The 14,616-nt window shown below is 40.2% G+C and overlaps 1 protein-coding gene across 1 annotated transcript in view; it reads right to left on the minus strand.

The window, feature by feature from the left end:
- Positions 1–672: 672 nt before the first annotated feature.
- Positions 673–14,616, minus strand: part of LOC143782267 (uncharacterized) — a 310,572-nt gene continuing 296,628 nt past the window's right edge. Inside the window, exon 19 of the mRNA XM_077269539.1 lies at positions 673–1,127. Coding sequence (XP_077125654.1) covers positions 1,042–1,127 — 86 coding nt within the window. The 3' untranslated portion in view covers positions 673–1,041. The remainder of the gene's footprint in view (positions 1,128–14,616) is intronic.

A 14,616-nucleotide genomic window follows, 5' to 3' on the forward strand; every position in this document is an offset into this window, starting at 1 on the left:
AAAGGAATGTATAATCTAAATATCTAATATCTAAGAATCTAACAATGGGCTATTGGACTTTTATTCTTCCTGTGATCTTAGTAAATATGTAATGATTAAAGCTGCTGAAAATTCACATTTTAATTAATACTGGTTGTGCTAATATTCAAGAAGAATTCTCTTAAAATGGAACCTGTCAGCAGGATTGTGCACAGTAACCTACAGACACTGACAGGTCCGTGCCGTTACACTGATTAAAATGATACCTTGGATGATGAAATCCCGCTTGTGGTTATTCTTTAATCTTTATGTTCAGTGTTGTGTTAATGAGATTCTCATGCCCTAAGGGGGCCGGTGGATGTGGTGCTCTGATTAGATATTCATAAGGCAGACTGCCGATAGGTCACTGATCCCTCACTGACATGCCCCCTAGTTTGCATAATGAAAATTGAGTACATACGTAAAAAAAAAAAAAACCTTCTGTAGGGAGATGCCGGCCGTGGCACCTGCCCTGCAGCAAAATCGCATATTTTATGTGCCAATAATAAGTTTTATTCAAGTTATTCAGCTAAAGAAAAAAAAACATAACACCACAATTTGAAAAAAGCGCTTGCGCAGTAGCTGTAATCGGTGTAACTGTGATCCGATATCTGCTACTGCACATGCGTCGGCGGCACCATCTTACACTATAAATGTATTTAGAGAGTAAACCATTTCTTGGGAGTTCTTTAATAGGCTTCTACTGGTTCTAGCATGTAGAGGAACATAAATGTAAGCATTTCACTGGCAAACAACTTCTGGTTTTCAATACATAAATGAAGTCTACCATAACAGTACAAAACGGTTTACAGAAAACAAACCCTCTGCAAGGAAAAGTCATGCAACATTAAAAAAAATCCTGACAAAATAGAAAACTCTTACATCAATTAAGTCGTTTTATAAAAAATATGTATGTATTTACAGTTAATTACAAGACAGTTCATTGTAATATTTTCAAAGTTGAGGCCAAATAGCAAAATATGTTACAGGAAATTATACAACCATACTAAAGATAGCTTTCTTTTATTGATTCTGCTGTTGCACACTTTTTGCCGACTTCAGTTTTCCAGTTTCCGTTAAATAGCGTACAAGGCTTGGGACATGAATTCCTAAAAACAAATAAACCATTAATTATTAATTTACAACATTTTAAATGTAGAACTCCTTGCTTTAAAAAAGAAAAAAACTATTTCCAATGTTATGTGAAAACATACATGTCCATTGCTTTACTATGAGCATCTTTACTACTTCGGAACTTTCTAGGCACAACTGTCAGTATTCTGCTATGTACAAAGTATGATGGAATGTGGCATTACACAAATTCTTAAAATCTATGACAACGTAGTGAATACCTACGGTGGGGAAAATAAGTATTGATAGACTGCAGATAATGCAAGTTATCCCACCTACAAAGAATGGAGGGATTTGTAATTTTTATTGTAGGTACACTTCAACTATGAGAGACAGATTCTTTAACCCCTTTCTGATATCAGAAGTACTATCCCGTCGAGATCACCCGGGCCCATATGACCATCGACGGAATAGTACATCATACGTGATCAGCAACGCTCCAGGGGGGCAGCACAGCCGCGTGTCAGCTGATTATCACAGCTGACATCTGCCACTATGTGCCAGAAGCGGTCACTGACAGCTCCCGGCACTTTAACCCCTGGAACATTACGATCAAACAAGATTGAAGCGTTCCGGTGGCATAGGGAAGCATCGCACAGGGTGGGGTCTCCCTGTGTGCTTCCCCGAGACCCTCAGAACAACCCGATATGATCACGCTGTTCAGAGGGTCTCTTCCCTGCAGGCCCCGAATCCAAGATGGCCGTGCGGTCCTTCAGGGAGGTGGCTTGTCAGTGCCTGCTGAGAGCAGGCGCCGGCAAGTCTCCTGCACTGCCTGTCAGATCGCTGATCTGACAGTAATCTGCAAAGTGTCAGATCAGCAATCTGACTTTATTACAGTGATGTCCCACCCAGGGAAAATGTAAAAAAGTAAAAAAAAAATATATACTGTGTAAAAATATTTTTTTTAAATTCCTAAAGAAAAAAAAAAGTATATTGTTCCAATAACTACATTTCTTTATGTAAATAAAAACAAACAATAAAAGTACACATATTTGGTATCGCCGCATCCGTAACGACCCGACTTATAAAACTTTCCCACTAGTTAACCCCTTCAGTGAACACCGTAAAAAATAAATAAAACACGAAGCAAAAAACAATGCATTATCATACCGCCGAAAAGTGGAATAACACACAATCAAATAGACAGATATAAACAAACATGGTACCGCTGAAAACATCTTTTTGCGCAAAAAACGAGCTGCCATACAGCGCCATCAGCAAAAAAATTAAAAAGTTTTAGCTCTCAGAATTAAAGCGATGCAAAAACATTTTTTATATAAAATAGTTTTTATTGTATAAAAGTGGCAAAACATTAAAAAATGATATAAATGTGGTATCGCTGTAATCGTACCAATCCGAAGAATAAAACTGCCTTATCAATTTTACCACATGTGGAACGGTATAAACGCGACACCCCCCCCCCCAAAAAAAAAATAAAAAATTAATGAATTGCTGTTTTTTGTTCATTCTGCCTCCCAAAAATCGTAATAAAAAGCAATCAAAAAATGTCATGCGCCCGAAAATGGTACCAATAAAAACGTCAACTCGTCCTGCAAAAAACAAGACCTCACAAAATACGGAAAAATTATAGCTCTCAAAATGTGGTGATGCAAAAACTATTTTTTGCAATAAAAAAGCATCTTTAGTGTTTGAGAGCTGCCAAACATAGAAACCTGATATAAAAAGTTAATCAAACCCCCCTTTATAAGCCCCTTAGTTAGGGGAAAATAATAAAATGTATTTATTTCCATTTTCCCATTAGGGTTAGAGTTAAGGTTGGGGATAAAGTTAGGGTTGGAAGCTAAAGTTAGGGATAGGGTTGGGGCTAAAGTTAGGGTTGGGGCTAGAGTTGGGGTTCTGGTTTGGATTACGTTTACGGCTGGGATTAGGGGTGTCAGGGTTAGGGGTGCGGTTAGGGTTATGGTTGTGTTGGAGTTAGAATTGGGGGGTTTCCACTGTTTAGGCACATTAGGGATTCTCCACATGCGACATGGTGTCCGGTCTCAATTCCAGCCAATTCTGCGTTGATAAAGTAAAAAGGAGCTCCTTCCCTTTTGAGCTCTGCCGTGCGCCTTTTGAGCTCTGCGTTATAAACTTTTGCGGTCCAATTTCTCCTGTTACTGTTGGGAAAATAAAAATTTGGGGGCTAAAAAAAATAATTTTTGTGGGGAAAAAAATGATTTGTTATTCTCATGGCTCTGCGTTATAAACTTTAGTGAAACACTTGGGGGTTCAAAGTTCTCAAAACACATCCAGATAATTTCCTTGGTGGGGGGTCTAGTTTCCAATTTGGGGTCACTTGTGGTGGTGTTTCTACTGTTTAGGTACAAACGCAACGTGACGCCAGGGCTGTGGAGTCGGTAAGCCACAGTTGCGACTCCCGACTCCTGGATTTTATCAGGTTCCGACTCCGGCTCCGACTCCTTCATAAATGGCCAATTCGTAGCAAAAAATTTACTGTTGTAAAATATTAACATCGTGCTTATTCAGTTTCTCACCATCATATAAGTAATCAGACCACTTAGAGCAAAAACTATATTTATTAGAATACAATTAGAATATAGCAAATAACTAGTATAAACTTTTCTAAACTCTTGTAAGTAAATATGCAATAAACACTGTTATGCAGTTAATAAGAAGAAATCTATAAATTTGTCCTCAGAAAAAGTATTGCCTCTGTCAGATCCTCCTTCATGGATGCCCTCAAATCTGATCTAATTATTTTGAGAGCAGAGAACAACCTCTCTACACTAACTTGGGTTGGTGGCAAAGCAGTAACCACTCGGGCAACATCTCTGACAATGTCAGGATACAGAGGAATCGCTTGTTGCACTGTTATTTTTGATGAACGGTCAAATTTCTCAATTTCTTTTAGTGCACATGAAAAATTCTGCTGAAATGTACTGGCTGTGTTCTTTGATGGGGATGACTCTTCTATGCGGGAACGCTTTGCACGGTCCTTATGATCCAAATATTTTTCGAAATTAAATTCTTCATCAGTTGATGAGGGTGAAGATGTGGCAGGACGACCAAATTCTTCTTGTTCCTCCTGACTGTTCTGCAACCCTTTCATCCTTACTGCCATTTCAAACAGAGCTTCTTTTCCTTAAGTTAGCTGTTGATCATCTAGAAGATTCCGATGCATTGGGTCTACATAAACAGCTGCCAAAAGAATATTATTTTGTAATAGTAGCTCCTCTCTCCGTTTCATTGATGTAGCACTGCCACTTGCAATTAACCCTCTTCTTTGGGACAGGCGAAACATCAGGATCTTCCACTCCTTTAAGAAAATACCTGGAGTTAAGTCCTCTGCTTGTAATTTTTTAGTCACTGTAAATGGGTGCTCTAGCAATTTTCCAGCTCAGTCACCTGATTCCACTGACTTTCATTTAGCGTCAGTTGAGGGTTAGCCATGTCTACAAGAAAGGTTTTCAGTTCAACCAAGCGCTGAATTATTAAGTAAGTACTGCCCCATCGTGTGGCTTGATCAATAATTGCCCCTTTTCCAGCACGTCTCTTCAAAATTGAGTCAACTTTAGGGGTTCTTGCATCAGTAGCTAATTTTCTCACCTTGATAATCAGCGCAGCAGCATGTCCTTCTTGCAGACTGTCTCTTATAGCCAGCTGTAGCATATGCACAACACATAAAATGTGATGAATGAAAGAACGTATTGACACAGTTTCAACAAGATCATCTAAACCATCATGTTGCTGTTCATCTGAAGCAACTTCAGTTTGCTCCTCAGTTACAATACTGTGTTACTCTATTTCAAACATTTCTGTGTCTGTGGACCCAGAATGTTCTTCTAGCTGCTGGTCACCATCATTACTCTCATTCATTAGCTTAATAGTACTTATTATATTTGAAGCATTGTCAGTTACGACAGAAAGAACTTGTTCTTTTTTAAGTTCATAGTCTTGCAGAACCTTTTCCACCAAGACCTGGAGAAACTCACTGGTGTGCTGAGCTTTGGTGTCTTTTACTGCCAATGTCTTGGTAACTATTTCATTTTTGTCACAAACAAATCGGACATTGATGGCAAAATAGTTCACTCTGTGACATGTGCAGGCATCCATTTTAAGAAACAGATAGCGTCCCTTGAGGGTTTTTTTAAGTTCTTCCTTTTGTTTAAAAGCTTCTTCGATTACTAATTTTCTAATACTCGCTCTCTCTCCAGAGAAACACCAAGCTTGCGGGCCATTTCCCCATTCAGACACATAAAAGCTGGTCGTGAAAATAATGAAATAGGCACACTATCCTTTACAACAAGCTCTATGATCTGTTTTTTAAATGTATCTACTGTCATTGTCACAGTAACTTTGTCACTGACAAAATATCTTGCAACCGATTGCTGCAAAGTTCTCTGCTCCTTTGTTTGTCTGGAAGAGCTGGGCACTGGTTCATTGGTTTGGATGCAGTCTTTCTCATCCAGTGCTTTCAGTACTTCTGGATGAAAGCGCTGTAAATGTCTCTTTAGATTAGAAGCTCTGGTAGGAGCATTTTTATCTTTGCCTGAATATGCACTGATCTTGCCTTCACAGCATTTGTTTTCGTCTGGATCATTTGTCATACACTGACAGACAATGTTTTCTATCTTGAGTGATGGTGAAATGTTCAAATACAGCTGATTTAATGTGACGCTTCTTTGACATTCTCAGGTTTTTAATTCTGCATTCACAATCCAAATGACAATTGTTTTTCCTAAAAACAATTGTACAAAATTATTGCCAGGTCGTACAACTGATATAGTGGTCAGTAATACTGTTATTCCTCATGTACTCACAGTTAACTGATGCAAAGTTTGTTGAAAGGATAATACTTCTTACAGTCTTCCTCTTCTGAGTAGTAGCTGTGAGATGCTTGGAAGACGCACACCTAGTAAACATCTAGTCTAGAGGAGGAGCTTTACTACTAAAAATTTGCAACACATTTTCACTTTCATACATTGTAAGTAGGGGGGTTGGGGCAGCATGAGGTTAACCAAGTATAAGATTAGATAAGGGCAGTGGAGAACAATGACACACGAGAAGTAAGAAATGTCTCTATCTCCAGCAGAACTGCTCATCACTGTTGTTCATAGTTTGATAGAACATACTGTATATATTTGAGTAACATTTATAAAATTCATATGAAAGTTCAATTATGAAATATTAATACATTTTTTTTTAAACCTGGAGTCGGAGTGGGTACATTTCTACCGACTCCAACCAAAACTAAACTCCGACTCCACAGCCCTGCGTGACGCCCACAGACCATTCCATCAAAGTCTGCATTCCAAAACGGATCTCCTTTCCTTCCAAGCTCTGCCATACGCACAAACAGTGGTTTACCCCCACATGTGGGGTATCAGCATAATCAGGACAAATTGCACAACAACTTTTAGGGTCCATTTTCTCCTGTTACCATTTGGAAAATAAAAAATTGGCGGTGAAAAATCATTTTTGTGAAAAAAATAGGATTTTATTTTTATAGCACTACCTTATAAAACTTATGTGAAGCACTTGGGGGTTCAAAGTGCTCACCACACATCTAGATAAGATCATTAGGGGGTCTACTTTCCAAAATGGTGTCACTTGTGGGGGGTTTCCACTGTTTAGGCACATCAGGGGATCTCCAAACACGACATGGAGTCAGATCTCAATTCCAGCCAATTTTGCACTAAAAAGTCGAACGGGGCTCCTTCCCTTCCAAGCTCTGCCATGCGCCCAAACAGTGGTTTACCCCCACATATGGGGTATCGGCGTACTCAGGAGAAATTGAGCCCCAAAAGTTGTTGCACAATTTGTAGTGTTACTTTTGGTAAAATAAAACAAATTGGATCTGAAGTAAATTTGTGAAAAAAAGTTAAAATGTTCATTTTTTTTTTTTTTAAACATTACAAAAATTCCTGTGAAGCACCTGAAGGGTTAATAAACTTCTTGACTGTGGTTTTGAGCACCTTTAGGGGTGCAGTTATTTTCATGGCTCAACGTTATAAACTTTTGTAAAGCACCTGGGGGCTCATGGTGCTCACCACATGTCTAAATACATTCCTTGAGCGGTGTAGTATCCAAAATGGGGTCACTTGTGTGGGGTTTCCACTATTTAGGCAGAACAGGAGGCCTCCAAACGGGATATAACATCCGCTAATGATTCCAGGAAAGTTTACATTCAAAAAGTTAAATGGCGCTCCTTCCCTTCCGAGCTTTAATAAACTTCTTGAATGTGGTTTTGAGCACCTTGCGGGGTGCAGTGTTTAGAATGGTGTCACTTTTGGGTATTTTCTATCATATAGACCCCTCATAATGACTTCAAATGTAATGTGGTCCCTATAAAAAAAAAATAAAAAATGGTGTTCTAAGAATGAGAAATCGCTAGTCAACTTTTAACCCTTATAACTCCCTAACAAAAAAAATGTTGGTTCCAAAATTGTGCTGATGTAAAGTAAAGTAGACATGTGGGAAATGTTATGCATTATGTATTTTGTGTTACATATCTGTGTGACTTAAAGGCATGAAAATTTAAAGTTGGAAAATTGAAAAATGTTCTAAAATTTTGCCAAATTTCAGTTTAATTCACAAATAAATGCAAGTCATATCAAAGATCTAAGAAATTTTACCACTGTCATGAAGTACAATATGTCACGAGAAAATGTCAGAATAAACAGGATCCGTTGAAGCGTTCCAGAGTTATAACCTCAAAGTGACACTGGTCAGAATTGTAAAAATTGGCCCGGTCATTAACATGTAAACCACCCTCGGGGGGTAAAGGGGTTAAACCCCCCCCCCCCCCCCAAAAAAAAAAAAAAAAAAACAGAAAATCACATTGTATGATTTTTATATAATTAAAAATTGCATTTTATTGCATGAAAGTATTTTTATCACCTACCAACCAGCAAGAATTCTAGCTCTCACAGACCTGCTAGTTTTTCTTTAAGAAGCCCTGCTACTATGCACTCATTACCTGTATTAATTGCACCTTTATGAACTGGCTACCTGTATAAAAGACACCTGTCCACACAATCACACTCCCACCTCTCCACGATGGCCAAGACCAAAGAGGTGTCTAAGGACAACAGGAACAAAATTGTAGACCTGCACAAGGCTGGGATGAGCTACAGGACAACAGTCAAGAAGTTTTGTGAGAAGGCACAGCTGTTGGCTCAATTATTTGACAGTCATCTTGTGTTAATTCCATTGTCTATCTTCCTTGGTCTGGGGCTAAAAGCAAGGTCTTGCCTCGTGGGGTAAGCATGATTCTGAGAAAGGTCGGGAATCAGTCTTGAACTACACAGGAGGACCTGACCTGAAGAGAGCTGGGACCACAGTCTCAAACATTACAGTTAGTAACACCACAACACAGTCATGACGATGACCCGAAACACACAGTCAAGGCAACTAAGCAGTGACTCCATAAGAAGCATTTCAAGTTCCTGGATTGGACTAGCCAGTCTGCAGACCTGAATCCAATAGAAAACCTTTGGAGAAAGCTGAAACTCAATGTTGCCCAACGAGAGCCCTGAAACTTGAAAGATCTAAAGATATATAGAGATGTATAGAGGAGCAAGTCAAAATCCCTGCTGCAGTGTGTGCAAACTTGGGACAAGAACTACAGGAAATGCCTGACCTCTGTAATTGCAAACCAAATATTAAAGTTCTGCTTTTCTATTGTATCAAATACTTATTTCATGCAATAAAATGCAAACTAATTATTTAACCCCTTTCTGTCATTGGACGTACTATTCCGTCCATGTGGGGTGGGCCCTACTTCCCAAGGACGGAATAGTACGTCCAGCACGATCGGCCGCGCTCACGGGGGGAGCGCGGCCGATCGCGGCCGGGTGTCAGCTGACTATCGCAGCTGACATCCGGCACTATGTGCCAGGAGCAGTCACGGACCGCCCCCGGCACATTAACCCCCGGCACACCGCGATCAAACATGATCGCGGTGTACCGGCGGTATAGGGAAGCATCGCGCAGGGAGGGGGCTCCCTGCGTGCTTCCCTGAGACCCCCGGAGCAACGCGATGTGATCGCGTTGCTCCGAGGGTCTCCTACCTCCTTCCTCGCTGCAGGTCCCGGATCCAAGATGGCCGCGGCATCCGGGTCCTGCAGGGAAGGAGGTGGCTTACCGAGTGTCTGCTCAGTGCAGACGCTGGTAAGCCTGCAGCCCTGTCAGTGAGATCGGTGATATGACAGAGTGCTGTGCACACTGTCAAATCACCGATCTGTGATGTCCCCCCCTGGGACAAAGTAAAAAAGTTTAAAAAAATGTCCACATGTGTAAAAAAAAAAAAAAAAAAACCTAAATAAATAAATAAATAAAAAAAAATTATTCCCATAAATACATTTCTTTATCTAAATAAAAAAAAAATCAAACAATAAAAGTACACATATTTAGTATCGCCGCGTCCGTAACGACCCCACCTATAAAACTACATAACTAGTTAACCCCTTCAGTGAACCGTAAAAAAACCCAAAAAAAACGAGGCGAAAAACAACGCTTTATTCTCATACCGCCAATCAAAAAGTGGAATAACACGCGATCAATAAGACGGATATAAATAACCATGGTACCGCTGAAAACGTCATCTTGTCCCGCAAAAAACGAGGCGCCATACACCATCATCAGCGAAAAAATAAAAAAAGTTATAGTCCTCAGAATAAAGCGATGCCAAAATAATTATTTTTTCTATAAAATAGTTTTTATCGTATAAAAGCGCCAAAACATAAAAAAATGATGTAAATGAGATATCGCTGTAATCGTACTGACCCGAACAATAAAACTGCTTTATCAATTTTACCAAACGCGGAACGGTATAAACGCCTCCCCCAAAAGAAATTAATGAATAGCTGGTTTTTGGTCATTCTGCCTCACAAAAATCGGAATAAAAAGCGATCAAAAAATCTCCCGTGCCCGAACATGTTACCAATAAAAACGTCAACTCGTCCCGCAAAAAACAAGACCTCACATGACTCTGTGGACTCAAATATGGAAAAATTATAGCTCTCAAAATGTGGTAACGCAAAAAATATTTTTTTGCAATAAAAAGCGTCTTTCAGTGTGTGACGGCTGCCAATCATAAAAATCCGCTAAATAACCCGCTATAAAAGTAAATCAAACCCCCCTTCATCACCCGCTTAGGCTACGTTTACATTTGCGTTGTGCGCCGCAGCGTCGGCGACGCAACGCACAACGCTGCGTTTTGCAACGCATGCGTCCTATTTTTGCTTGATTTTGTACGCACAAAAAATGCAACTTGCTGCGTCCTCTGCGCCATGACGCGTGCGCCGCAGTGACACATGCGTCGCAAAACGCAAGTGCAACGCATGTCCATGCGCCCCCATGTTAAATATAGGGGCGCATGACGCATGCGGCGACGCTGCGGCGCCCGACGCTGCGGCGCAGAACGCTAATGTGAAGGTAGCCTTAGTTAGGGAAAAATTAAAAAAATTTAAAAAATGTATTTATTTCCATTTTCCCATTAGGGTTAGGGCTACATTTAGGGTTGGGGCTAAAGTTAGGATTAGGGTTGGGGCTAAAGTTAGGGATTGGATTACATTTACGGTTGGGAATAGGGTTGGGATTAGGGTTAGGGGTGTGTCTGGGTTAGAGGTGTGGTTAGGGTTACCGTTGGGATTAGGGTTAGGGGTGTGTGGATTAGGGTTTCAGTTATAATTGGGGGGTTTCCACTGTTTAGGCACATCAGGGGCTCTCAATTCCAGCCAATTCTGCGTTGAAAAAGTAAAACAGTGCTCCTTCCCTTCCAAGCTCTCCCGTGCGCCCAAACAGGGGTTTACCCCAACATATGGGGTATCAGCGTACTCGGAACACATTGGAGAACAACTTTTGGGGTCCAATTTCTCCTGTTACCCTTGGGAAAATACAAAACTGGGGCTAAAAAATAATTTTTGTGGAAAAAAATTTTTTTTTTATTTGCATGGCTCTGCGTTATAAACTGTAGTGAAACACTAGGGGGTTCAAAGCTCTCACAACACATCTAGATGAGTTCCTTAGGGGGTCTACTTTCCAAAATGGTGTCACTTGTGGGGGGTTTCTACTGTTTAGGTACATTAGGGGCTCTGCAAACGCAATGTCACGCCTGCAGACCATTCCATCTAAGTCTGCATTCCAAATGGCGCTCCTTCCCTTCCGAGCCCTCCCATGCGCCCAAACGGTGGTTCCCCCCCACATATGGGGTATCAGCGTACTCAGAACAGATTGGACAACAACTTTTAGGGTCCAATTTCTCCTGTTACCCTCGGGAAAATACAAAACTGGGGGCTAAAATATAATTTTTGAGGGAAAAAATTTTTGTTTTATTTTTACGGCTCTGCATTATAAACTTCTGTGAAGCACTTGGTGGGTCAAAGTGCTCACCACACCTCTAGATAAGTTCCTTAGGGGGTCTACTTTCCAAAATGGTGTCACTTGTGGGGGGGTTTCAATGTTTAGGCACATCAGTGGCTCTCCAAACGCAACATGGCGTCCCATCTCAATTCCTGTCAATTTTGCAGTGAAAAGTCAAACGGCGCTCCTTCCCTTCCGAGCTCTCCCATGCGCCCAAACAGTGGTTTACCCCCACATATGGGGTATCAGCGTACTCAGGACAAATTGCACAACAACTTTTGTGGTCCAATTTCTTCTCTTACCCTTGGGAAAATAAAAAATTGGGGGCGAAAAGATCATTTTTGTGAAAAAATATGATTTTTTATTTTTACGGTCCTGCATTATAAACTCCTGTGAAGCACTTGGTGGGTCAAAGTGCTCACCACACATCTAGATAAGTTCCTTAGGGGGTCTACTTTCCAAAATGGTGTCACTTGTGGGGGGTTTCAATGTCTAGGCACATCAGTGGCTCTCCAAACGCAACATGGCGTCCCATCTCAATTCCTGTCAATTTTGCAGTGAAAAGTCAAAGGCGCTCCTTCCCTTCCGAGCTCTCCCATGCGCCCAAACAGTGGTTTACCCCCACATATGGGGTATCAGCGTACTCAGGACAAATTGTACAACAACTTTTGGGGTCCAATTTCTTCTCTTACAATTGGGAAAATAAAAAATTTTGGGGCGAAAAGATAATTTTTGTGAAAAAATATGATTTTTTATTTTTACGGTTCTGCATTATAAACTTCTGTGAAGCACTTGGTGGGTCAAAGTGCTCACCACACCTCTAGATAAGTTCCTTAGGAGGTCTACTTTCCAAAATGGTGTCACTTGTGGGGGGTTTCAATGTTTAGGCACATCAGTGGCTCTCGAAACGCAACATGGCGTCCCATCTCAATTCCAGTCAATTTTGCATTGAAAAGTCAAATGGCGCTCCTTCGCTTCCGAGCACTGTCATGCGCCCAAACAGTGGTTTACCCCCACATATGGGGTATCGGCGTACTCAGGACAAATTGTATAACATCTTTTGGGGTCCATTTTCTCCTGTTACCCTTGGTAAAATAAAACAAATTGGAGCGGAATTAAATTTTGTGTGAAAAAAAGTTAAATGTTCATTTTTATTTAAACATTCCAAAAATTCCTGTGAAACACCTGAAGGGTTATTTTTGAATGTGGTTTTGAGCACCTTGAGGGGTGCAGTTTTTAGAATGGTGTCACACTTGGGTATTTTCTATCATATAGACCCCTCAAAATGACTTCAAATGAGATGTGGTCCCTAAAAAAAAATGGTGTTGTAAAAATGAGAAATTGCTGGTCAACTTTTAACCCTTATAACTCCCTAACAAAAAAAAATTTTGGTTCCAAAATGATGCTAATGTAAAGTAGACATGTGGGAAATGTTACTTATTAAGTATTTTGTGTGACATATCACTGTGATTTAATTGCATAAAAATTCAAATTTGGAAAATTGCAAAATTTTCAAAATTTTCACCAAATTTCCATTTTTTTCACAAATAAACGCAGGTAATATCAAAGAAATTTTACCACTATCATGAAGTACAATATGTCACGAGAAAACAATGTCAGAATCACCAGGATCCGTTGAAGCGTTCCAGAGTTATAACCTCATAAAGGGACAGTGGTCAGAATTGTAAAAATTGGCCCGGTCCATAACGTGCAAACCACCCTTGGGGGTGAAGGGGTTAAAAATCATACAATGTGGTCTTTAAGATTTTTTTTCGATTTGGTCTCTCACAGTTGAAGTGTACCTACGACAAAAATTACAGACCTTTACATTCTTTGTATGTGAGAAAAATTGCAAAATCGGCACTGTATCAAATACTTATTTTCCCCACTGTATGTGGGGCCTTTCAACTGACAACAAACAGAATCACTTACTGTAGAACTTTCCATTATAGGAATTGTCCAGAGGTCTAGTCAGATGTTTTGCCACCCTTCCTCCAAAACCCATCAGAAAATTAAGCTATCCAGAACCATGCTACTGTGCCCTATTACTAGACCAGACAATTTTTTTTCTAAGCGCAGTTTTACCAGCTTTAACAATTTTCGACACATGGGGGCTAATTTTATATTTATTTTTTGCTCATACAGGGAGCAGTGGGGACTTGGGGGAAATTTCCACATCTAAATTTCTTACCATGTTATTTATTTTGCTGATTTTTCACTAGCCCCTGTTGTAGAATAAATTCAGTTTGATAGAAATCAGCTCCCTCCCTGCTCCCTCTGGGCAATAACTTGATCACTGGGACCAGAGGAGGAAGTGCAGCCAGTGCTTCCTATACTGTATATAACACAGGGCTCGTTCAGTACTGTGTATACTGTGATCAGGAAGGTAGAGCTGGTAAAAAAGCAACTCTACCTTCTCTATGGGGAGTCCTGCTGTGTCAGATAGTCAGCTGCCAGATCCTACAGTCACAGGTTCTCATGCATCTGCTTACTTTGCAGTGACATTCTAAAATGTCACTGCAGAGTAATATGGGTACTGCTCAAGACGTTTATAGTCTATGGACGGTCTGCAAGTTAAAACAATTGGGGCAAAAGAAAAAAAAACAAGTTGCCATCTTCATTCTCTTACAGATGTTCAGTATAAGATCACATACTACAGCTATCCTGATATTGGCCCTGCAGTAAACCAGTAGTCTGTTTCCACCAGGGTTACAATAGCATCCTAAATTTGCTGCAGCTTAAAGGGGTTCTCAGAAAATTGAAAAAAATAAATTAAAATTATATATACATATATATTTTTTGTGAAATGTTACCACAAATACATGTCTAATTACTTATCACAATAGTAGTGGCCTCTACCTCATCAAGTCTAGGAAAATTTGCACCCACTAGCAATTTTGAGCTAACAAGGGAGATACCAACGGTGCAAATGCAGGAAGAGGCTGATCCCACTGCTTGGCCAACCTGTCTGTCTGAGTGACAGTACATGGTATATGTATACTATGGTTACAGAAGAGGAGCTTCGAACTGCACTTGCTCACTGGCTCCTGTTCTAACATTCCAGGCAGGTTTTTGTATGTAACAAGGCAATGGCCATTTTAATTCTATTTAGTGATTACCACCCTAGAAAAAACTATT

Source organism: Ranitomeya variabilis, chromosome 6, assembly GCF_051348905.1.
Source record: "Ranitomeya variabilis isolate aRanVar5 chromosome 6, aRanVar5.hap1, whole genome shotgun sequence".
Taxonomy (NCBI): Eukaryota; Metazoa; Chordata; class Amphibia; order Anura; family Dendrobatidae; genus Ranitomeya; species Ranitomeya variabilis.